General features: G+C 40.9%; 1 protein-coding gene across 1 annotated transcript in view; it reads right to left on the bottom strand.

Annotated features, from left to right (window-relative positions):
* The window catches only part of itfg1 (integrin alpha FG-GAP repeat containing 1), a 155,991-nt gene that overhangs the window by 85,733 nt on the left and 42,936 nt on the right, over nt 1-27,322 (bottom strand). The window contains exons 9-10 of the mRNA XM_069690287.1: nt 18,104-18,198; nt 3,481-3,632 (exon numbers count right to left, since the gene is read on the bottom strand). Of these exons, the coding sequence (XP_069546388.1) occupies nt 3,481-3,632; nt 18,104-18,198 (247 nt within the window). The remainder of the gene's footprint in view (nt 1-3,480; nt 3,633-18,103; nt 18,199-27,322) is intronic.

Here is a 27,322-nt window from a genome sequence, read left to right as displayed (position 1 = left end):
GTGTTGAAGTAAATAGAATAAGGTGTACCATGTAGGATTTACTTCAGTTGAAACCAAGAGACTACGTCTGGGAAATGCTGTGTCTCAAAACACTGAGGAGATTTACTGCTGCGTAAATGTAGCACATTTTATGGGTTTTAAAATAAAAACTTGTTACAAAGGTTTGAGCCTAGGTGTTGAAATTTGGTACCAAATGACAGGGTATTTTTCAATTGTAGTTAGTGCCATAAAAATATCGAAGTTGCCCTCATGAAAATGCATTCAATTTATAATTCAAATTCAGAAATTCCAAGTAACTATGCTAAAAACAAATAACACCTTTGTGCAGAACACCACAGACAACCATGAGATAACAAGCAACTGAAGAGGGATGAAAAAGTGACTCTTCCCTTTAAGGTCAGTGAGTTCATCCACAGCCCACACTGAATATCTTTGGCTCTCACCTGTAGTGGTAACTAAAATTATGATCCATGGAATAATACGAGTGAACAAGGTCTTGTCAATGTGATGGCAACATTTTACAGGTTGGTCTACTTCCCAAGTGGTGAAAACTGGCTGGTTGATACAAGCTTATTGTCACATGTTCACCTCAGTGCAGATGGCATACTTCCCTTTAAGGCCTAATGGTACTTCTGAGGTCCTAAATATTCAAATAAGTAAGGCAATCAACAACAAACAAAAAACCTTAACAAAAACTAGTTTATTAAATAACTGGTTTCGTCAAAGTCAAACTCACTTGAGCACTATGACACAAACTGCGTTCTTAAGCGACCTTCCAGTTCTATTTATTCCTTCTGCTGCCTCCATCTGCTCATTGTGCCATTGATTCCACCGATTACTCTCATCTCGCACTCTCTTCTCTTCTGTGTTTTCAACACTTATATCAGCATTCATTTTGCTGGGAGGAGGAGTGACGTGGACTGGCAGGACTTTCATGTGGAAAAGCAGCTATAAATAACCAGTTGGAAGGACAAAGGAGACTAGATAGAGAGGGACGAGAGAGAAGGAAGGAGCAGGAGTGGGAGTTAAAATAGACCAGTTGTGGGCTGCAAAAATGTTTGGTTAGTGGATAGCGTTTGGATAGAAGGAAATCAAAGACAAAGCGAGGCTCTGTGCAGGATAGACTGCAGAGAGCTGCTGAATCCAAAGCAGGTGAGGTGACAGAAGGTATTTCATTAAATGTCTGAGTAAAAACAAGCACATCTGATCACTCCAAAATGTCCTCTGAAACCTTGTGCCTTTTACTAAGAATATGCACTGCAGATGAGAATTATTACAACTTTATACACTGATTTGTTGGAGGACTACTACTGTCTGTAAACACACCGGAGAAGGTCGGAGTTGAACAACTGACACTGTTGGGGATTGCGTACATTGCTCGACAGAGTTGAGCTGACCAGAAGGCACCTGGCACCTCCTTGGCCTCTGGGCATCTCTTCCTCCTCCTAGTGTTTTCATGTACGCTGATGATGTGATGTTAAATATAACTGTTGAGATCAAACTGCCTGGACTTTTAATAACAAAAATCCTGACAAACACAATTGTCTTTCGGTGTTTAAATTGTATAATTTCCAACTTCCACAATCTTAAACAACAGTTACAAAGCAATTTCCCTGCGGAGATTAATAAAGTTGTTCTGATGCTGATTATTGGGGAAGAGTTCTGCAGTATTACTGGATTACAATGTTCAGGCTTAAAATGAGAAAAATGGAAGGGAACATGAGAGCAGCTATAGCTTGTGTAAGATTAGAGCTGGTGAGACGGAAGTTATTTCTAGATGGGTGATCGTAAAGCGTTAACCTCGACAGGACTTACTGATGATTATATAGAGCCTGGACGAGAAGGTCAGGTTCAAATGTACATGTGTGTGAGGGCTCTTAACCAACATCTTACTATTCCGGACGGACACACACGGACACACACACGGACACACACACACACACACACACACACACACACACACACACACACACACACACACACACACACACACACACACACACACACACACACACACACACACACACACACACACACACACACACACACAGCAATCAGTATGGACAATCACATCCATGACCCCTTCAGCTATCTTATCTTCATCTCTGAGGCCAGATAATCCACATAGGTCCTTCAGAAAACACACACGTCCTATTCTTAGAGTCCGTGTGCGTCTGAGCACACGATGTAGTGATTTTGAACAGGCTGGCTTATCAGTCACAATGTCTGTAAGCTGAAGAACACACTCACCTTAGCTGTCTCCCCTCCCAGTCAGTGCTCTAGTAAACTGGATAGTAATCACTCATTCATTATTCTACAATGTCACACTCATTGCTCAGTAACTGTACATCCTGCAGCCAAGGGCAGTTCTGCATTCTTTTCAGGACATCACAACGTCACATTAATTAATGCATAATTTGTGATTCAGCTAATATCTTATGGTTTATTAATAAGAGGATTTAATTAACTGCTAAAGCACGACTTTACTTTGAATATTTAGCATTACTATTGTGTGGGTTTGAGGATAAGAGCTGTTCTTAAGGGGTTGAAGACGGCAGGTCCATTTCTAAATATACTGTAGGAATCAAATTATTTTTGTGCATCAGTATTCAAATATATGACCCAATTTAGCTTTATTTCTTCTAATAATTATAATTAATTCCCCGTCCCCTCCCCTCGGATCGCTGACTAGTCTGTCAGTGAATTGCTTGTAGTTTTGCAAAAACGTGAGTCAATCCACAGAAAACACACCGTAACCAATGGGGCTACTGTGAGATGTTTTTCTCTCTTATTGCAAGTACAGTAATTTCATAGTAATTAAATGAGTAAATTCACCCTCCATGTGATGTCTTTAAAAAAAAGAACGAGAACACATTTATAGTTTTGAAAGCTAAACAGATTTGCATAAACCATTTAAGTATGCATCTTCAGTTATTAGATTCCAAACCATTCCACTTCGTGTTTCACTGGAGTACTATAGTTAGTATAATCTCATCAAAATGTGGATGACAAATTCTAATGTGGTTAACAATTTAAGTGAGAGTGCATGCGATTTGAGAGGATATGGATTTGCAGGAAATCTACATTTCTCGTGACATTAATTTCCTCCAACCAGAGTAATGACTATGCAAATGAGGTTTGTATTTAACTGGGTGCTACATACTGTGTGGATCCTCTGGACCTGTACGCACTAACAGTGTGGGCCTCTGCACTGAGGGCTCGTGATGTCAGGTTTAGTACTGAGACATCAGCTGCTATGGGAATCAGGGACCCACTTGACGGGAATCCAAAAGATCCCCGGCCAAGTAAGGATTAGTTTAATTTCAGTGGTATCTCATTCATTTACTAGACATCATCGCACTTGTTGGAACATATTTCACCTTTACACAAGTCGTTTTTCTAGTAACCCACAACCACCCAAAAGGGCTATGAGACAAAAAAAAAAAAATCATTAAGGGAAGGAGTGATTTTTTCTCCTACCTTCCGCTGGTGTTTTGGAGGACCACCAGGGCATCAGGGAAGCCATCCAGGTTGTAGTCCCCGAGGTGCAGGGCCAGAGGTTGGCTGGGTTTCCCTGGCACAAAGCCCCACATTGTTTCCCTCTGCTGGAAATCGGACAGGACTGATACCCACTGCAGAAACAGACGCACACATCCCAAAAGATTAGACACTGGATACAGGAACAATACAAATAGATTAATCCAAGAATGTTAAAGAAAAAAAGGAAGAAGATGAGTTCTGAAATAAAAGTCAAGATAAGTATGTGTTTTTCTTTCTCGTGGTATGGAGGCTTGTGTGCATTCGAGAAGGAGAGAGCTATGCTGCCTCAAGTTTGAACTCCTGTCAGGGTCTCCCGTGGCAGGAAGGTCTCTGCAGAGATGCCAGACTGAACCTGCCACCTATAATGGAGACCCCTGAGGTGATAATGGCTCAATTCAACGGCATGGAAGAAGGCAGCAGTCTGAGCACACAGTCTAAAGTGCATGGCAGAAGTGCATTTAGGGTGCTTCCAAATCCAGTTTAAAGGCAGATGATCTGACCCCAAAGTAAGACGTGCTAATTAAACATAAGTGCGTTTTGGATGTAACATGAAATATACGAGTCAGAGTGTCATCTCCTATTCCCTTTAGGAGCCAGTGCACTTGCACAAAGGAGGGAGCTATTATAAAGATGGATTTGCAAAGTAAAGAACGTTTCTCTGCAGAAGAAACAAATATGCTCCTGCACAGATTGAGCAGATTGATGTCAACAATAATAATCTATTTTTAATCTTTTGCATGGTTGTGTACTTCTGTGTCCCTTTGTGTAACAAGCAGAGTGGACCCACCTATGTAGGGGCATACTACTATCTTAATAATGCACCCTTCAAATAACAGTAAAATGCTGGACCATTGATGTGACTCAATTATTGTATTGAATTCTCTTTTCAGGACTTCTGTCTCATTATTTGTTCAATAAAACATTTTCTCCGTCGAGCTGTTTGGGAGGAAAAAGGTACAAGAAAATCCGCAGTCATAATTAAGATGCACAGATTAAGACATTGAGGTAACAGTGACGTTGGGGTGAGGATGAAAACAACATGTTATTACAGTGAAAAGAAACTTTTACCTGCTGTCTCAGATCAGAAATCATTTTCACTCTGAAAGCATCGCAGTGCCTCACAGCTGAGAGAACGTACATCTACACATTTGCAGTATGTATACCAACATAATGGAATTTTGACAGAGATGACAAGCTTAAAAGAGAAAATTCAAACTAATAACATATGATTGCCTCTATTCAGATGCTTTCATGTCATGCAAATCAGTGGACTAAGAGCTACAGTGCAGGTGACCTACATAAAGAAAATCATTTGAGTCCTCCAATATCACTCCTCCCTGATGGTCTCACACTGACTACTTTTAGCAGAATTTTAGAAATTAGTTTTTTTGAAACTTTTATCCCTGAAGTAAAAAAAGAAAAAAAAGAAGAAGAATTGGATTGATGTTTCGTCCTAAATTGCCCAGAAAACAGCAATTTCTACTCTTTAAATTTCTCTACAGTAGCCTGAGTGCAAAGTGAGACTCCAACAATGATTCACAATTATTTTAAGAAAAAGATTTACTTGGGAGGCAAAAAGCAAATTGCATTACTTGCTGGGATTGACTTGTAGATTCTCACCTTAAAAAACTCCCGTCAATGTGGTGTATTGTCCCAAAACAGAAAGAAACAAAAGTACAAAATGATACTGAAAGAAGCTGGATTTCAGAATCAGGTGTCTGAGTGTGCTCAAAGTCCTGTCTTTGTACACATCTACAGTGACTGTAGTTCTCCCACCCTTCTGACCAAACAAATACAAGGCATCTTTCTCTCATTTTGACAACTGAAATGTCGAGGTGGTGGGTAATAGGTAAGAGCCCTCGCTGTAACACTGCTAAAGACTGATATTTATAGAGAGAAACAGTCCATCTAAAAAGATACACAGTAAACAAACAGCCATCCTTCAACAGGCCTTCAACAGGCCTCACTGAGACCATTATCACCTCTCACTTAATAGGAATGCTATTTCACTTAGTAGCTGCCATGTTTACTTGTTTGTTTCAAAATATTATAAACGTTTGAGCCTTCACTCTTGAAACCTCTTTCCTCTTACTCTGTCCTCTTACACCCGTTCCTGCAACAGTAAACAAATGACCTCAAGCTTTCCAGAAGAAAGATTCATATTCCCATTGAATTCACATCAACAAAGTTCTGGTTAGTGATGAGCATGCCGACCTCCCAGCTTTCATTAGTGCTATCACAATGAGTTTCTAGCTAGTGGCCTCCTGTGGATTCTAACACAAGACAGTGAAGTGTTACAGAGAATGAGAGAGAGGAACTATTATCGTCCCTAATTCTGTCCCTCATGAAAGGCGGGTCAGGAGACGCATGTATCAGCTTTCAGTACAGGATGGTGCTACTGTATGGGCAACATGTAAAGTCAACAGTTTCACTTCACAGTGCATAGGAATGGATGTAGCCAATGCCAAAGTGTCTTAAATTGCCACCAAAAACCTCTGGCTCCAATACCTCCCATTGAAAAAGCATTAACTTCAATATTTTGAGTGACTTAAGTTTTACTGATATAAAGACAAATATATTTAAATCTGTACTAAATGGCCAGTTTGGATCAATTACATGTGTATGTGTGGATCTTGGAGAGGCACAGGGCCAGATGCTGGAGGTTTAAACTATTCATGAATGTTAAACAGAGAGAGCAGGTGCAGGGGAGAGTCACCAGAGAGACACTCACCAGAACTAATCGCTCTTAATACGACCAGCACGTCTGAGGAAGACAAGCGCGGCCTATTGCCAATTAGTTTGAAATTCATCAAATGTTGGAATGTCTCTGATGCAGGTTTTGTCCAGTCCAGCTGTGCAAACTACATGAATACAGATACGGACGTAGAGGTAACACACTCAGGTCTGTCTGCAGGGCGAGCAGGCGGGGTGGTGAGTGCAGGTCATGTTAATGATGCCATGCCTCAGTGGCTCCCTGCCAAATGGACATCAACAAACTCCTCAGGGGTGGGCAGGTTGGAGTAGGATTTCTTTACACCTAAACTTAATAATGAAGTAACTGGAGATTTAACGATGGCAAACTATTTCAGCTTTAAAAGAATAAGGATTTAAACTGCTCATAGAAACACACAAAAAAACCCCAGTAAATTAGCATGTTAGTGTTGAAACTACTACACAAATAGGGACATCACCGTATGTGATAAGACCAAAACCTTTTCATATTTTCTTTTCAGTATTATGTGCCATCATGTGCAACATACACAATAAGATTTAAACCCAATCCCATTTCCCAACCTGTGGTCCTTCTCCCCGTGGAGGGGGCCTTCTACTGGCTAGTGCTCCTTCAGAGCGGAGCTGGAATCATTGTGTTAACAATAGCTGCAATTCTCCAAAGTTAATTTTCATTGAGTTTGTAAATCTCAATAATTTGATCATTAAATTCATAGAAATATACAGTATGATGACAAAATAGTGTATCTTAGATGAGCTATTAATGTTAACAAACAAGACTTCAATGTATGAGCCAAACCTACATACTAACATCACCGCTGCCTTCCACGTTCATCTTTAGGTAAAACAACACAATTGAGACCGGTTTTTGCTAGATCCCCTTTGGTTTGACTCAATCACTAATTGTAAAGAAGCTGTAACCACACTAATCATGTAAAGAATCAAGTACTATAAATGGTGTACCTGCTGATTGGAGAGAAATGTACTTCAAATGAGTTGTTTTCGCCCAACAAATGTAAATACAGACGTGACTTCATTTATGCAGTTTTAAACCCAAGCTTATTAAAGCTGCTTTATTTTGAAGGCTTTAAAGTTGAATTAAAGTTCTAATCAAGTTAAGTTTTAACCTTCTTCAAGGGTGTACAATGGTGCAGTTTGGAGCCTTACATGTAGAGATGCACAAACTTACAACCCGATGATGTATTCAGAAGTAAGTTAAGGATGATATTAACGACCGATGAAACTTCCCTACATCTAGATGGACTAATAGAAGCAGAGGAGTCACTCAGTTGAATATTTTTCAGAGGATGAGACCCCAATTAGAGCTCCAATGTGCGTTCCGGCCCAGTGTAGCTGGTTAAAGCGCTGTTGAGAGATGTTGCGATGCAGTTTAAGAAGCTGACTGCCTGCCATGTGGGTGTGCAGCTTGGCTATGGTCACTGCCATCCAGAGTGGATGGAAGCGCTGGGGATGGCCGCTCTGCAACGGCTGGTAGAGAGAGATGAAATGAGGGAGCTGAGAGGGCTGCTGCCAGCCCATTTGTGGCCAGTTAACACAATGCTTGACATGAATGGACATAATGGTAAACTGTCCCGCACACAGTCATTCACATTTTGGACACATTCAGAGAGGTGGAACAATTATTCCACTGTTAAAAAAAAACTGCCAGCAGTAAACCTGCTGATGTTAGTTATTACAGGTTTTGGCTCCATGTGGGAAGATACTGAGGAAGGTGACCAATAAGACAAAGGGTGGAGAGAAAATTGTGAGACAAGAGGGAGAAAAGAAGGAAGGGAAAATGACAGATTTAGCATCTAGTTAGCATGAATGTGTCAGATGCTACTTGTCTTTACCCAAAATGACAGACATCTCTTTAGATAATAACACGTTAGCATTAAAACAAAAAAAAAAGCTGCTTTTCAATCCAAATGACATTTAGTTTCAATTTAAAGTTCAAAATCCACTTATTACAAAAGCTAAACGTAAAAAGAAAACACTTTTCTTTCAAAAGTGCTGGTTTGAAATGGGAAAAGATGCTGATCTAATAAGTATTAGTTCCAGTGTCAGCAGTTTTTCTGACTGAGCAGGTGGCCGTGTTTTCAAATAGCTACGTCTCCAGTCTTTTCTTTTTGTTTTGTTTTGCCCTTTTAGTCCTCCAGGCAAATTAAATCGCAGGTGAATTCTTTCCTCTGCAGTCCTTTGGTCTGCGCTCAGCTCTGCCACGACACTTTCTCTCAGGCCAGAGTGAGGCCCTTTTTGCTGGCCGCCAGCCTTATCAGCAGACCACTGTGCTGCTGTTGGCCCTGAGGCAATCAGTGTACTGTCTGTTGCCTTTTTCTTTTTTTCTAACACTGATTAGAGGGGGAGGGAGGAAGAACACGGAGAATACCAACAGCCTCGGCGTCAACACCGCAGGGAATGCAGACACACGAGCTGAGTTCCCATCCTGCACCAGGTTAAAGACGTTCAACTGTAGACGCTATGATGCAGTGATCACTGCCGATTAAATCAGAGAGTTTTAAGCATTTTTAGTCTTAGAGTAAATATCTATTTTGTAAAGATAGTCTGAAAGATGAGCAGAGGTTTATGGGGCAAAAAAAAAAAAAAGATGAGATAAAGTAACAGACACTCAAATGATGAGATCAAAACATCACACACATATACGTATGCTTGTATACACGCATGTGACATATGACAACCAGCTGCTTATTCAAACAGGAGCCACAGATGAAGTGTGTCATATTAGTAATAAATTAAACTTGAGTGATGCTTTAGCATTATTATTTGACTGTAGTTTACGCATCACAATGTTTCCTTGTTTTTGTTGCTCAAACGCCACCTAATGACACTGATGTGTGATGATCATATTATGTGAACATATGGCAGAACAAAAGCAGATGATGAAAGGCTTAATGGTGGTAAATTAGCAAATGAGATCGCAAAGTGCAACAGCAAAAGTGGAAGTCATAAAATGCGCCTTTTCCAATCGAACAGAAGGGAAAACAGTCATTTAGGCTTTCCCCTGTGTTCTGGTTTTATTGCGGAGCAGTATTGTGTTGGGAATTTGGGGCAAATCCAACGAGGCTCAGCGAGTATATTAAAGGTTTCCAAGTCTAATCAAATCATTTTTCTTTGGGAAGCTGCAATGAATAGCCAACCTGAAAAAGAGAGCTCCTTAAATAAATCATGAAGCAGTTACTCGCTCCTCGTGGCGGCAGAAGTTTTGACATTGAATCACTAAATATAGGAGAGTATTTGAATAATGTCAAGTGGGTGTCTTTATAGATTAATCAGTGACCCAACGTCCTCCAAGTCAAACAACGAGACCGTAAATGTAAAATAACTCCACGCTGACATTCGTTGGTTCACGTTAACATATTAACACCAAATTGAGTGTTAGCTTGTTTGTTTGTGTGTGCGCGCGCGTGTGTGTGTGTGTGTGTGTGTGTGTGTGTGTGTGTGTGTGTGTGTGTGTGTGTGTGTGTGTGTGTGTGTGTGTGAATGTGTTAGCACAGAGGATCAAATGACTGAGTTAATGGAGATGAAGACGATGATGGGATTTGTGCGTTGCGAGGTAATCTGATGGCTTAAATGGTGGCGAGGGGAAGGATCCCGCATACAAATGGGTTTTTATCAAACAGCGAGAAGAACCCGGCGTACAGGTGGTTTATTGTGGCGTTCCGCATGCATGCACACGCAGACACACACCGAAAACGCCGAAGCACACACTGTGTATAGAAACACATGTAAAAAGCAGGAGAGGGCACAAACACAGACACCGTCGTAAAGTCATTCTCCTGTGTGCGCTGATGACTAAAGTGAAAAAGCGGCGGCATTCTCGCAGACTCCCATTGATTCGACTTGGCGGGGAGAGACGCTGCTTCATTAGGCCAAGAAATTAAAACGTGGGCGGCCTGTGGTGGAGGTGGAGGTGGGCTTCATGGGCTGATGCGGGGGAAGTGCTGGAACATTATAAGACAACGAGGCTGTCCACAGAATTAAAAAAATATTCTTTTTTTTTTTTTAAAGGCAATGTCTTTTATGCATTCAGTGACATGATGTCTGTTATTATTGTGATCTAACCGAGACGACGTCTAAAACACAGACCCCTGACCTTTTTCCCTCTGAGAGCTACTTTGACTAAATGAGTGGCTCTCGGACACCGTAACATTTATTCACGCAGCTGAGCTCCACCAAACCAGCTGAAAGAGCTTCTTGTATGTGAACAATACCAAATTGATACTCAACGCACATATTTAATGTTGGAAACCCCTGGTCTAAAATATTCTCTCCCAAAATACAATTTGCCAACACAGAATATACAACTAAAGTATTTTCAATAAGAGGTAATGGTTTCTGATATTTTTCTGTCAGTAAGCATCTTGGCCGAGTTGTAATTCTTTTTAAAAACATACTGGATTGGATAAAATGTAAAAATAGCAACAGGAAATATTAATTCTAAAGATAGGGAGGAAAAACAAAATGCAAACTGCTCGACACAGAAGCAGAAATATAATTTGCATTAATGTAAATTGTGTCTGACTTTCAACACCGGACTTTGTCACGTGACGTTTCATGGCTTTAATCTCTTCAAATTCATGCTGTCAGTATCCAGCTGGATTAGGTTTGTTATTTAAATTACGCAAAGTCTTGAAGCATTTTTGTGAGACTGAACATGGTCTTGATGAGAAAATACACTGCTTCAAATTATTATTTCAAGAGGTAATGATGTTTATTGAATTAAATGGCTGCTTTAATTTTACCTATCTGGTTTTGTTTGTTTACAAAAGTAGGTGGTTGGTAATTAATTCAGTCCACTTCACTTGGTCATTAAGGTTCACTTCCCCAAATCTCATGTGAGCATGCAAACTTGCAACATAGCAAGTGTAGGATTAACCCTTTCCGTTCACAATATAAATAAAAACATGGCTGCACAGAAAGAGGAAAGTAGATGACAGAGCACACATGAGGAAAATACAACTGATGCCATGTACATGCTGTGCTTTTATGTGGGACTTTTTTATGCAGTGTGGGTGGGGAGGTGGCAAATAACCAAATGTGGTGAATGTGAGGGTTGGTGTAAGTGTTGTTACTGTTGAGTGGTAATGCTACAACACACTGTGGTGTCTTTTCTACCTGCGGGGATGTTATTATCACATTATATGATGATATTTCTGTCCTTCCAAACCCTTCTATCCATCATGACACCGCCTCTATCTATGGTGATGACATCTGCAAATACTGCCAACGTATAACCCAGTAGACCTTACACTGATGTGTCCTGATTCAAAACACCCCGATGCCGAATGTTTTTTTTTTTTTTTATTTTTTTTTATCATCAGGCGCAAATGAGGTCATCGTTTTTTTTCACCGGAAAAGAGTCAGAGCCAGAGATGGAGAGAGACCATATGTCTTTGTGTCAGCTGGCAGGGTAGGGACTGTGCTACCTGCTGTCAGTGTCACCTCTTTGACCACTGACTGACCGGCTGACTGGGAGGACTGGAAGGAGGCTGTCTGGCTCACACTGGCTGCCCTTACACTGTCTGGGCAGCAACAGTAGGCAGCTGGCTCGCTCTTCACGGGGGCGTTTTTTGTGTTGTGCACGTTTTCAAATACGGATGTTAACAATAAAATAAATACAAACAGAAATGTGCTCAGAAAAACATCCATGCACTGTCTACACACAATAAATAACTATAGATTTCACTGTTCAGAATGTTCTTGGGTCGTGCCCAGTTATATTTGGTGACCCAATTTAGCATTTTTTTTTTATTTTATGTTTAAAAAAAAAAATCAACCTTAGTTCAGTAATTAATTAATCTTGATTGTTTTTGGCACTTTTACTGCACGAACAGTAACATAACGGGTGTAGTTTTAATACATCTTACATTGGCCACATGTGAGTTGCGTGCTCTTCAGTCACTGAATGGGGATGGGAGGCATTTATGTTCGCAACTGCCAAAGCTAGTGTCCATTGATGGAGTGCATGTGAGGTGTTTATGGGACATCTTTAGAGATACATTATATAGTACAATATTTATAGTATACAGAGCATCCGGAAAGTATTCACAGTGCTTCACTTTTTCCACATCGTTTTATGTTATAGCCTTATTCCAAAATGGATTACATAATTTTTTTCCCTCAAAATTTGACACACAATACCTCATAATAATGTGAAAAAAGTTTTTTTTTGAAATTTTTGCAAATCTATTACAAATAAAGAACGGAAATATAACACCTACATAAGTATTCACAGCCTTTGCTCAATACTTTGTTGAAGCACCTTTGGCAGCAATTACAGCCTCAAGTCTTTTTGACTTTTATCACGTTGTCATTATGAGGTATTGAGTGTAGAATTTTGAGGGAAAAAAATGAATTTAATCCATTTTGGAATAAGGGTTTAACATAACAAAATGTGGAAAAAGTGAAGCGCTGTGAATACTTGCATTCTATGTAGGAGATCCAAAGTATGGCAGATGGACATGGCTATGATTATTGTATCGTTTTGAATGATTTTCATGCATATATATTTGTTAATTTATAGTTTTTACTTCCCTGTACAATTATATAGTGCATGCCACCACATACTGTTTTGTGATAGTATGATCCAACACTTTATAATAAACTAGTTTGCAAACCGAGATGTTACATTGGACTGCACTGTTATACAGTTTTCTTGTAGGCAAGAGAACGTCCACTCATCTGCCTTCTCACTTCCTCAAATACATTTTTCAACAAAAGAAAATATCTGGTCCCACGTACCTTAGAAGTCTGATAACTTTGACTCTTTGTATTGATATTAAATTCTAAGAAATTCTCTGTAAAATATTTGTAATGATCTGCAGAAATCGAATGTCATTTCTGCAGGGTGTTTGAAGTCTAAATTATTAGGGTGGGGATATTGAGATGTTATTTAGCAATATAGCTCAGCTCTACCTTTTGTTTCACTCAGCTGGAAATGAGCCACAGTCTTAAACACATGAACATAATAAACACACCGTGGGGTGAAACATGCGCATTGCTTGTTCTTGTGACCGATTTTTCCGATGTTCAGAAAAATCATTCTGTCTAAAATGAACAAATCTTTGAACAAAACAAAACATTTTTCTATTTGTTTTTCCTTGCTATTATCTGTCTGACATTTGTGATGCACAATTTCACTCTTCTCTAATGCTCCTTTGTGTTATTGAAGGTGGTAGGATTAAAATATGGAAGGATCTAAGTGCAATAAACATGGTCAGTGTGTCTGCGAGGACGGAGAATGAAGCACAGACTGTTGGAAGCCCCCTGTGGTTTCTTCCAATACGGTGAACGAACAGCCGGCAGCTGCTGCAGAGGTGGAGGCAGAGCTGTAGTGGAGGCTGCAGGAAGGAAGGGATGAACTGCTGTTTGGAGATGAACTATAGATACACACTACTTTCTACTCAGCGGGATTTCTGTGCACACCCGAAGGCATCTCATCATGTCTTTGCCTGTATACACATTACTCCCCATTTTCACTCTCCATTCTTCCTTTCTGCTCTCCCAACCTTCCTCCCCTTTGATGAGAGGGTTCACTCAAAATGGCAAGAAACGGACCACAGAAAGGGCTTCTTTTTTTTTACCGTCCTCTCTTCTTTCAGCTAGTCTTTCTCTCTCTTTACTTCTTTTCCCCATCCTTCCTAAATCCTGCTTTAGTTTCCTTCCTCTCTCACTCCCAATCTCTCCTTTCCATTACCTGCTTCTTGTTCTTTTCATTTCTTACTATTTTCTTCTCTCCATCTTACTGTCAGTGGGCAGATACCTTAGAGAACCATTAAAATGGCTGAGGAGCCACTATAATGGAGAAACAAGCTACACTCACGCACATGCACACGCACACTCACACAAAAGGTATAAGATCAGGCACAAGTGGCAACCAACAGCAATGTCATGTCATTGGTTAGTGAACTGCTGTTCTGAAGCCTCGGTCTGATTGGGAACCTGAAGACATTTTGCACGCCCACCTATAGCAGAAATCTGACTACACCACAATCAAACAGAAACGCCCCTAAAGATGCCGCTTTTTGAGATCTAATATCTAACAAATGATGGAATTATTGTCCGACGGACCGCAAAACAACAAAAAAGAAGGAGTGACTTCAGTGAATGACACCATTATGACATGAGGTAAGAAATGATTGGCTTTGTATTTCATGGGAGAAATTGAATGGTAGTCAATAGAACCAGAGCCTCTATGCAGGCTACCCCTCGGTGGTATTGCAGTTTAAGGCACTTCACATTGGCCTTATTTTTCAGACCCTGAAGCCCGGACTTTTATATTCAGTCAATGACCAGGCATAAATAGGACTCAGTGTTAACACCAGAAATAATCAAGAACTGATATGATCAGTACTGAGATGTAGATAAAGATATGAACTGCTTGTGTTGGCTTCTATAAAGCTTACTGCTACGTGGTGTTTGGGCACTTGGGGAAAATTCCATATTTAGTTGATTTTAGAAAAGTGTTTAGAGGCAAATACAACCCCTGCAGCAAATAGACATGAAACATAAGGCATACTTCAAATGCACTGTTTGCATGTTTTACTTGAAAATGATACCAAAAAAAAATAAAACAACCTAACGTGCAACGTCTCCTGTGACAAAGCAGAATAATTCCAACCAAATGCTTTATCGTCAAAATTTAATCTTGTTTCTCCAAATATATCTCTGGTGATTGCGGCCAAAGAGCTCATTTATAACTCCATCTGTCCACAGCGCTGGTCTCCAAAAAGACTCGGGCCTATCCAGATGTTGCTTTGTGTACTTAAGATGTTGACATCTTTGATGAGGTCGCAGATAAGTCAGCCTCACTTCACAGCAGAACAGTGCAGCAACATGACGGCTTTTCTGTTTGCTTTCTGCTTAAAAGATCTGGTATTCTTGTTGTTTCAGATCGTGTTTTGACTTCCACAGCTGCCCTTAACTGCGGCTCAGATGGTAGAGTGGGTTGCCCACTAACCATAAGATTGACAATTCAATCCCTGGATCCACCAAACCACAGGCAAAGTGTACTTGGGCAAGACTCTGAACCCCAAGCAGCCCCTGATGGCAGTCCGGCTCTGCCACCGTTGGCGTGTGAATGGACCATTTACCATTTACTTAACTGCCATTTCTTAATGTCATTTCAGGCAGCGGAAGGTTTAAGCTGGAAGCACTTTAATCTTTTTATAGCCCTCCACTGCTTTGTAGGCGTCAGTTAGCTTCAATTTCAGGAATTCTGTTGGTTGCTTAGAGGTTGCTGAGTGGTACCACAACGTGTAAAGAGTTGAACAATTTGTCAAATTCCTTTTCACCCGAGTTGAATCAATTAAGGTCTAAAGACACTCATGATGTGGCAGAAGTACGAGGGGCGACACTTTTGCAGCTGCCACAGTTACTTCTTGCTTGCTATTTTTTAAGTTGACTGCTTTGACCTTTGAAACAAGACTCATTTTATCACGTGTTGGCTGCGGGGGTTGTATTTACTGCTTTTATATTCAAAGATCAACAAAGTCTGTAATTTCTCAGAGGTGCCCAGAACGTTTGCATACAACTGTGGAAGCTACTCTGGTTTTACTCCTCACTGCACCCACCCTTCCCTGTTTGCCTGTCTCTTTCTTTGACAGCGAGGAGTGTCTCTCAGACACATACCAACATGCAACACAACATGTGTTTACTTCATCCATCAGTGCCGATAAGTCCTCCACTCTCTGCCTCCCCTCCCGTCTCTGCAGCACTCTTCCTTTCACTTCTTCCTTCCATCATTTTTTTGTTGTTGTTTTCAGTTGTTGACAGGCCAACAAAAGAAGGCATGTCCACAGGGAGTATGCATCTGTGTGTCTCCCAATGTGTGGCTTTTGTGAGCACGTGTGTGTGTGTGTGTGTGTGTGTGTGTGTGGGGGGGGGGGGGGGAACAATGCAGACAAGCCTGTAATATATCTATTTTGGATGGGAAAAAAAAAAAGAGTGGAATGTAGCTCCCTGGTGGCAGAGGAAGGAAGAAAAATGAGAGGTGGGCTCCTGCCAACTGGTAGGATGCAACTGAAAATAATCACAAGATGGTACGTAGGTGGTGGTGGTGGTGTGTGTTCATGTGAGTGTAAGAGCAAGTGTGTGTGATCATGTCCTTGCACATATATTCACTTCTTGTAGATTAATTGGATGGGACTGCATGGGTGTGTGTGTGTAAATCTGTTCCATCTATCTTGCATGGCCCTGCACACACAGGGACGTGCGCTGGATCAGCCGCCATGGTCTTTCCAAGCAGGATCCTCCTGCAGCGAGCCACGTGGTTAATGCCTTCCTGAAATAGACAGCGATTATATGGGGGAACGGCGCCCTGTCATCGCAGTGGAGCGACTGGTTAGGTGAGATTTAGACAGCATTGCTCAAATGTTAAAACACTTCAGTCTGCTTACAGGCTACCTCTTTTGGTCATTATCTTCATGTCAAGCAAAGGCATAACTAACTTGTTTTAAGCAGCCATAAAAAGACTAATGAGAGATGTCAAGGGGAAGGTTGGGTCAAATATGAGACAAGGAAGACGGCATTTCATATTTCATCTCCTACCAACAGAGTTTTGGTTTCTTATAGTCAGGATGGTAATTAATTCTTCCAAACTACTGATTTAACAGTTTTTTATGACTATTTTGAATAACTGTCAAGCCTTCTGCAATAGGGTGTTGCTTACATTCTCATCAAATAAATGAAGTGATTTCCCTCACGTTTAACATTGGTTGATGTCACATACACTACTGTGCAAATGTTTTAGAAACTCAAGATATTAGGCTTTTATCCATCAGTAAGGTGTCTTATCAGTCCCCAGTTTATTCATAAAGTCATAAAGCACCACCTTCAGCCTGAAGACGAACAAGGAGTCTTACTATGCTGTATATGGTGTGGCCCTCAACATCCCGGAACTTTAAGTTCTCCAAGTACCTTGAAAAACTGTGCATAAGTTTATCGAATTGGTGCAATCTTAAAGGCAAATGATGGTCACACCAAATGTGGATTTTGTTTTTTCAATGTACTGCACTTTGTATGAGATTAAAAGATGAATATGAAAATACGATTCATTGCAATACTGCACAGTACTGTAAGTAATGTCTTCACCTTATTATCATATTTCCAAATCCTCTTGTTATTATTTTGTGGCTGCATAATGTTTCTTCAAATCTCTTCCTGTCGGAACAGTTGGCATGTTCGTTTATTTGCATGTGTTTGTTTCTCAGAGTGAGTGAGAAAAAAGGAATAAAGCACCCAATACAATCCGTTACTTTTGAAGACTATTCAAATATTTCTCTATTGAGGAAGGAATGAATGAGGGAGCCACATGTAAGTTTGTTTTTTTGTGAGATACTGTAGAAGAAGTTTTTACAGTATATCAAATATACAGCTGGGCAAAAATGTTTTTATTTGCTGAGCTATTGACTATACTATCCCACCAGTAGCAGTCATTTACATAGAAATGACAGCAATCCAATTCATCCATACTTTGCGATCCAATCTTTGCCTCTATGCCTCCTCTGAGAGTGTAATAAAATCAGAATCAGAAAAATGTTATTAATCCCTGAGGGAAATAGCTTTGGAAGAGGAGGAACTCACAGAAAAGAGAAGAGTCGAACAGATATCAGAGGAGAAAATAAAAATGTAACAGAGAACAAAGCAGCGTCCAGAAGTATCAGAGTTTTGAGCAGAAGGTATGGACAGAGAGCAGAGGAGAGCAGGGTGGTGTGAATGCCAGCACATTGAAAAATGTTTTACTGAGTTGAAAAACCAAGCAAAGCCATTAAAATTACTTCAAAGACAGCTGTCAGTATGGTGGTGTGCATACCTCTTTCATGCCTGACTTGGCGAGGTAGATGGCACTGCTTTGACAGTTCTTATCCAAACACATGGGGAGGAGGTGGTCCTGGCAGCCATCGCCATCTGCCAGAAACAGACACAGAGCATGAGATCGACAGGCAACCATGTTGGATTGAAACGAGGGGAGGCGTGATGCTTTGTTTTCCCAAAACTGTGCTATTTTAATATTTTCCCTCCATCACAATGCCTCGGATTTGTTCTGCCGTTGACTTTGAGCATGGAGCAGTTTCTGACAACAAAGAAAAAGATCTTTGCTGTTTTCTTATTTTTTTTCTCCTGTGTGCGAGTCGGATCACAGAAACACCTGCTTGTTTTCCACGAGCAAACACAAATCCAAGCAGCACTTGTCTCTTTGATGCCATTTAATAATGTCAGTTGACTTGCGGTATCATCTTCTCCACCAATTTTCATTGCTATTAATTATTATAATCATAACGCTACACAGGCTTCATCTAATGTACAAACAGGGACAGAGCCTCCCAAATCACATCACAGCTCTTCAAAGCAAAAACACTTCAGTTCACCAAGTTCAGCTTCAGATTACACACAGATTCACACAGACACTTAAAGCAAGGCAGAACAATCCCTCATTAAGTGATGCTTACTGAATCACAAATTACTCTTCACCACATTTGCATCAGTGAGGCAGACACCTTAGTGATCTACGTGGCCTTCAGGTCTTGAACCAGAACGACATCAGCACCTGGAAACACTGGAAGGTACTGAGAGGAAATAGACTGCTTGAATTCCTGTAAACCATGAACACTGTAGAGATTAGAGCAGCAGACTCGTGCGTAGATCCACTGTAGTACGAGAATGAAAATATGTGGCCTCTGTGAAGGCAGATATCAGACATAAATAAAACCCTCCTTCTATGGCAGCATGTTATTGGAGACTGTTTGGTGATTAGATCAGTTCAAATTGAAATACTTCCTGAAACAATCAGAGCTTTTGTTAAATTTAGGAGGCATTTCGGGACTGTCAATATGACATTACATTGCCCGACTGACTCTGGATTTTCTGGGCCAATAATAATACAGATATCAATATATCTGCCAATACTCTTTATATAAATATGCTGTATATACAGAATATAAACACACACTCTTTGCAATGATCTCTCAAATGTGATTATCAAACACTTAAGATGAAGATATGTACTGATGGAAAATTGTCCACACTGACTTCAGTGCACTGAAATAGTTAACTAGTTAATAGTAAACTTTACAGCATTTTGTTCCATTATATTCAGAAAAAAACATTTCATATCGGCGCATATAGTACACCATATATGCTGATACCGATATATATCTAAGATAGGCCAGTATGAGCAGATTTATCGGTACGACTCGACGCAGTACGTCACAATAAATGGCTGCATTTACCTTCAAAATTATAACTGTTGAGAAGAAACACTTACTCAGTTGATGGAAAATTAACCAGCAACTATTTTGTTTCTCTTAATTGTTTCTTATGCCAAAATAGCAAAAACTCAGTGGTCTAACTTCAGAAGGTCATTGTCTGTTGAGCCACAATGAGAATTTTATGGAAAACTGTGATATGACAAAATTAAAGTGTGTATCAGATATAATTGGTTGATTGTCCAGCTGCTTGTGATGGTGAAGTAAAATCAAGGTTTACCAACACAATGGACTTGCAAGAGTTTGAAGGAGTCAAAGCAATACGATCACAGGTGCTTTCAGTAACACTAATGAGCCCTGAATTCTAATTAATGGTTCAAGTTCGAGCTCCCTGACATGATGCACGCGAACCGTCACGACTTCCTGGAAGGCCGACAGTAAAACGAGTGAGGCCATCATGTGCTTCGTTGATATAACAAGTCTTTGAAAGAGATCTCTAGATGTGTTTGGTTCGAGGTAAAAGGAACTTACCAACAAGACAAGGACTTAAACAATATTCCTTTGATCATCACCTGTATGGTGTCTTGCACAGATTCTGAGGTTTGGCTGGTTCACAGGGACACTACACCTGCACTGTGTTCAGGGGTTGGCGTTTAAATCGACATCGGGCATAACGAGGTGAAACGGTTTCCAGGCTTCTCATCGCTCGCTTTATCTGAATCGGTTTCAGCAGGCCAACAACAACACTCCCAAACAGATGTTGTGCCATGTGGCAGGGGAAAACTGAATGACAATGATGATGAATGACAGTCTAGAGCAGGGAGGAGGAGGAACTGAATGTGGCTATCAGGGTAACTGAGGAAGAGGCAGGAAGAGGGGAGAAAGTGGAACACATAATGAGATGCACTGCAGACGTCAACAAGAAGTCAACTACTTATTGAGTGCACTATTTTGTTTTTAATGACATCGTGCTTTGAATAACAAATGACTGGCTAAACTGTCTTCCAGTGAGGTGAGCTAATTATATATATATATATATATTCCAAAGGTAGATGTATTTATTTATTTATTTATTTCTGATATTCTTGAAATGAATGTTTGATGAAAACGCACACAATGACGTATGTATGTCATTATGTCCAAATGCCTGTGAGGACTAAAGATGGCTCTTGCGAACAAACGGAGGTAAATGAAATATATAGAAATAAATTACCATCTCAGATTGTAGGAACCTGAAGTATTACCTCAATTCGTCTGGTCAACAGATACAAAAATAATATAAAAATGATGGGGTGTCCTGACAGTCTACTGGTTAAGGCGCATACCACACAACTAGGGATGACGTGCGTTGCTCTCCCCTTGTTTCCTGTCTACCTCTAAGTGGTTATAACTAACAAAACCAAAAAATAGCCAAAAGTAAGATGTAAGAGAGAAAAATCTATAGTATTAAATTTGCATGGTATGAAATGAAGGAAAGGGAGCAAAGCTTGTTTGTGGCAACTGAATGTTCAGCACCTTACTGAATATCAATTATCAGAACTGTCGATTTCATTTTATTTTGACTGGCAATCAGAGGAGCATTGCACTGATTTATGAGCTGGGTGCGAAGCAGACCTGGTCACCCTCCATAGAGAATCATTTGCAGTTGTTCCATTCTACTTGGCGCAGACCTCGGGTTCATTTTAACCAATCAGCCTGCGCCGGAACCGGCCGGCACTCTGCCACCGCTGCGACTACTTATGGCCCGTGTCCACCAAAGCGTTTTTCCTGAGTACAGCATAATTTTAAAAGTATTTTAATGAACGCCAGCAGCTTGACGAGGTGCTGAACGTTTATTCCGCTCTGAACGCTGGTGGATGTTTACGGCCAGCGAGAGTTGAAAAATATTAACGCTGCGCTCGTTACTGTCACCATCCATCCAATCAAAGTGAAGGAGGGGCGGGACAAACGCGCTTGACCACCGACACTGGTCGTTGCTTGTTCTGCCCTTCAGAGCGGCTGTGCAAACGCTAATACGAGCCGAGTTCCCAGACTCAGTGAAAAAAACTGAAGCTGAGTGACAGTCAGTGCAGCCAGGCAACTGATTAATAGCTGGAGATCAGTTTGTTCATCAAACAGAAACTTTCTAAAGCCTGAGAAAAAGCTGCTGATGATGCCGTCAGGATGAACTCAACTTCGCATTTTAAAAAGAAAACCTGCGTTACGAGTTGAAGATGTTGATTGGGACAGATGTAGGTATTTATAAGGCAGGGAAGTCCGAACAGAAAGAAATATGCTATCAAGTTGCAATCTATGGGAAAGGTAGGACCAGCTGGTGACTAAATGTTGGGGTATCTGAGCCTCTGCTGCTTCAATTTGGAGGATTTATCCGTTTTAATTTATTCCTTGCGAGTCCCCCAACCACAGTTTCACTAACTCATAGCACAGAGGCTGAAGGAGCGTTGCTGCTGAACACACTGTGGCATATGGTGGGAACCAAAAAGAAGTGGTTTTATTTTCCAAGGGAAAACAGTTCGATGCTGGCAATGCTTCTAATTAGCTGCATAACTGTGTACATAATGGAAACAAACTGTAATGCAGACTAGGAGAGCATTCGTTCATATTGTACAGTGTAAGGGAAGGCAGAGACGGATACTGTAGGGAGAGGAACAAAAGAACAGGTAGAAACACAATGAGTTCTAATTTAGTCCTACACACGTCGTCACTCGCCGTTCTGTCTCTGATGCTTTCTGCTGCATACGCACACACGCACACGCACGCACACACGCACGCACGCACGCACGCACGCACGCACGCACACACACACACACACACACACACACACACACACACACACACACACACACACACACACACACACACACACACACACACACACACACACACACACACAATCGTCCCTTCCCTCTGTCCCACCTGTCCTTTCCACCATGAATACCCTCTTTCATCTATCTATTCAACTGTCTCTTTTATTCCCATTCTGCTCTCTCCTTCACCCGTTTCCTCTCACCTCTCTGCCAGTCATCCTCTCTCTCTCCTTCCATCCCTCCCTCCTTCTCGGTCTTAAAGTTTCTTTATTCAGCCTTACTCTCTCCCTCCCTCCTGCTTTTCATCTCTCTCTCCCACTGGTGATGCGTGGTGTGATGGAGATTGGCTGAGAGAGTCGCAGAGGGAGGAAACTGCAGGTACGGGCTGAAACGGAGAAGGCAGCGAGGAGAGGGGAGGTCTGGGAGGGGAAGGGGTCACAGAGACAGAGCTAAAAACAACAAGAGAGAGAGCCTGTGAGGATATGCACTGTGACACAACGGCATTCATAGTACACAGAGTACGACGCAGCACTAATAACAATGCAAATCAGAATATACACACACACAAACGCACACGGTGGGATGCTGCCAGGAGCCCCTGTGTCATGATAAACCTCATGATGTGACTGTGTGTGTGTGTGTGTGTGTGTGTGTGTGTGTGTGTGTGTGTGTGTGTGTGTGTGTGTGTCTGTCGTGTGGGTGTGTTTTGCAAGAGAGTGTGCTAAAGATGTGTGATGTGACACAGGTCTTGTTCTTGGGGAGAACCGCGTCATAAAAACACAAGTTTGACAGAACGACAAAACGTAATGCTTGCATAAAACAGAATTTCCAATTTTGGATTTCATATACAATATATTTATCTTGTTCTAAAAAAAAAAAACAACATTGACTCAGCAGGCAGCACAAGTCACTTATCATAACTGTCACACTTGTTTGTCCGCACTGAGTTGGATTTTGTTTGACTAACAGATTTAAAAGTCAAGTGTCAAGTCACATGAAGTGAGCACACAATGAAACCTATTAGATATAAATCATATTTAGTACATAGGCCTTTAGAGATTGTCAAAGCAAATTAATTCTACACTGCAGTATATGCTTAGTATTTAATGAATGTGTAATTACTATTCTGTGTTTTACTTTGATTGAGAGGCTAATCTTGTTCTTTGGAGTGAGTTTCCATAATTTAAGGGCTTTGGGATGTGTAACCAGGAAGTAAAATGTTGCCATGGAGACAGTTATTTGCCTATTTCTGTGCCAATTGTGATCATTACAAGTATTTCAATTAGCAGTTCCTGTGTGTAATGCACACATGGATGTACAGACATTCATCATTGGGTTCTTTTTTATCCTAAAAGAACATGAAAACAAGATTTTCTAGGACTTTGTGCAGATTTGTCAAAGATATCCTCAAGAAGTTTAAATCTCTAAATCTAAAATATGCGCGTCGTATCCATGTGTTGAGATTAGACTGATTGATGACTGCAAGTCTACATTTTGCTGAAAATTGCTGACATTAAGTGCCTTGAGTGCCTCCATGAGCTGTGTGCCACTGCTGTGTGTCGCAGTTGACCGCGGTGGTGAACAGGCCAAAACACAAGAGCTCACTTCCCATTGTTTTGATCAGCAGGCCTCAGTACCTTTCACCTCCTGCAGTAGCTCTGCCTCCCGTTTCTCCCTGTGCGCTCCCCCACGCAACTCTCCTGCGTCTCCCCAGCGGGGGGTGCGCCTCACAGTTTAAAAATCTCTTTCATATTATAATGGTGGATGCAAACACAAAATGGAAGTTTTGGATTTCCCTTTCCATACATGAGAACCACCACAGCAATTTAAAATGAATTAAAAAAATATAGCACTAATTAATGTGCAGATTGTTGTGGGTGGTCCTTCTAATTTAAAGTACTACTTATGCATCATTACCGGGCAGCAGACTCCGGAAAAAGAAAGAGCAACACTCGGGTTCAATGAAGGATGCCTTTGTGTGAGATGTACTTTGTAATTTGCATCAAATTGCATATTAAAATGTGCAAATTAATATCTGAACTTGGAGACTGTAAACCAGGGAGATCTTTTGCATTTGAATTGGAATATTTCTAAATGCGAGGGATATCACAAAATGGTGCTTGATTAGGAGGTTTTATTTTTCCCACTGCTGCAGTTTTACTTCATTAATACGGTCTGGAGGGACGTCTCTCACAGAAATGCAGATGTATGCTGTTATGTCATACTGCTTATACAACCCACTCTGATCTTAACTAGCTGAGCAGGACTCTCGTACATCTGTTTTACAGGTGCATTTCTGCCGAAGTCGGAGACAAGAGGGGAAATAGATGGAGGGTGAGAATGAAAACCGAAGAGATTGTTGAAAACATGACAAGACGGCCAGTAAAAGAGAGAAAAACAAAAAGTACAAAAGGAAATGCAGCAACAACAAAAAAAAAAAGGTTTGAAAGGTGTGCAGCGGTTGAGCAGAGAGCGAGGGAGACAGAAAGGACGAGAGGTTGGATGTAGCACAATATAATAAGATGAGTGGAGAAAGAACGCCTGGGGGGAGAGCGGAGAGAAATAGGCTGTTAACATGCCGACTTACCTGCACACACACACACACACGCAGACGCAGACGCAGACGCAGACGCAGACGCAGACGGCATTATGACATTCTTTTTTAAATATCACTTTCAAACACATTCGCGTCTCGCTGTCTGAAAAATCTCCCTGTCTTAGTGAGCTGCTGGTCGCAGAGCAGCCTCCCTGCATCCTACCTGCAGTGACGCTCGCTGACACACTTGGTTGTGGGACTTCCTTGTGCTTTACCTAATGATGAATTATGCATCGGCCCCTGTCACTTTGAAAAATGCAATTACCTCAGTGATAAGGCAGATGGGCCTGTTTTGTCTGGCATATGCTGTGCATCTATTAAGAGTCTCGAGCTGGAAACAGAGCTGCCAGCACACAAGCATGGCTGTGTGGACAGATTCACATATGCATTCATGAGCATTCAAATACACAAGTACACGCACGCGTCAAGTTCAGCCGCCTGTGGATGCTCCTCAGACAGACACAATGCTTGGATCCAAATTAATGATTCCTGTTTGGTATTTACAGAATTTGTCATGTTGGGCGAGTGTGTTCAGTCCACATGTCCACATGTATTGAAGGCACAAAGACAGACAGTTCTCCAAGTCCAGAAAAATATTCGATTCAATCAACTCACTGGAAGGGTATTTTTAAATCTTATAACTGTTTGTGACAGCACCGTCATCTCCAACCATAGCTGCAGCTCAATTAAGTGTGAGATCATGAATTTAAATCAGTGAAAAGGAGAGACTTTTGAACCTTTTTATTTTTAGATAAAAAAACAAACAAAGCGGTCTGGTTACGAGTCAGACTCGAAAGGAAATGTAAAAAGGTTGAAAATAAAGCTGGGCTCTCCCAGAAAATAAACTTGAAAAATACCGAAATAATGCTCTTTTTTGGGCACACATTCTATCAATAGGAAGACATTCTTAAAATAAACTTCTTTTGGTGTGAATGTGCAGAGAGCAAGAGCACACATTGTATTTCATTATTGACAAATATACATTTAAACTGACATACACATAACTCTACTGATGATGCTTTTGGGTACTAGACAGGTAAGTTACCAAGTTATGAAGTAACCTTGCATGAAAAGAGAGGCTGAAGCTGCTGCAGTAGTCTCACCACTCCCATAAAAACCTCCAGTCATTGAGGACCACAGGACCACAGATTTCTTAATTCAGCCCAATTCATATCAACACACAATCAAAATGTGAGCCCAAAATGTATCGCCATTATCACAGTAGATAACGTGAGATTGCATCATTGTTATAATGATACCAACCAAGAAGAAAGTCAGGCATGACTGAACATACCTTCATAAAGTGGTACAAATTCATGACTGATGTATGAAGAGTGTAATCAAAACTAAACAGCTTTCAAATATTTAAACATATGATTTTAAATATGAAGCTGCTGTAGCTTACAGCACAAAATGAACTTTCCCATGAGATCCTAGATTGAGCTAAATACTACATTTTTATGGGAGAGTAGAGCTGCAGCCTGGTGATAGAGGTGTGTCACAATGTCTTAATCACTGTGTAATTTCTCATTTTGAAAATGACAATCTTTAAACTTGTTCATATAATGGCGTACATTACACGTGTAACTCATGCACAGCGACAACAAACTTGGCTTGCAGTGGCTCCAGAGTTAGTTTTAATACGCTGAAATATCTTGATACTATTTTATGTCGCCCAGCCCTACTAGAAGTATAAGCACAATACAACTGGAATGACACTGCAGTCAGTGTTGGTAAGTATCGATCTACTTTTATTGCACATTTTAAAACTATTATTGATCTTGTTTAAGGCATCCATTATTATGTATTTCAAAGAAAAAACATTTGAATTTCCAGAGACAGAACAGGACAGACAGATGAAGGGAGAATGTGGAGGAAAGCAGCAGACATAGACATGTAGGGGGAAAAGTGAAGTGGAAGACAGGCTGCGGAGGTAGCAGGATGGAGTGAGAATTGAAAGTGTGATGTGTGATGAAAATAATTCCCACTTCAGATCACACAGGGATGCAAGGCTCCTCTCTGCTCCAACTCATTCTCTCCTCTACTCCTATTTCGTTGATTATCATCCCCCCCCCCCTTCTCCCCCTGCCCTTTCTAGATCATCTACTTTGGCACATATTCATATTTCATCCTCTTTTCTGTCTCACTTCATGTCATCTTTGAAATGTGCCTCGTTCTTTCCCTCTTCTCACCTTCCTCTTCTTGATTCGGCCTCCCGAAAACCAAGATAAACTCTTTAATTAGCTGGGAGACAAGCTGGCTCATAAGGCCACACACAGAGAAACTAACACTGCATGACAACAACCCTGACAAAGTTAGACTGGTGGACACAGAGAGGATGATACGGTGGGTTCAAATCATAAATGTAGCAACACAGGAACAGGGGACGGACATGACCTTCGCAACTTGTCCATTTAGACTGG

The sequence above is a fragment of the Brachyistius frenatus genome, unplaced genomic scaffold, assembly GCF_029030835.1.
Source record: "Brachyistius frenatus isolate BFR_SWC_R1_liver_20210118 unplaced genomic scaffold, ASM2903083v1 Contig_9, whole genome shotgun sequence".
Classification (NCBI taxonomy): Eukaryota; Metazoa; Chordata; class Actinopteri; family Embiotocidae; genus Brachyistius; species Brachyistius frenatus.
Note: the sequence above shows the minus strand (reverse complement) of the source record. Positions and strands in the feature narration are given on the sequence as shown.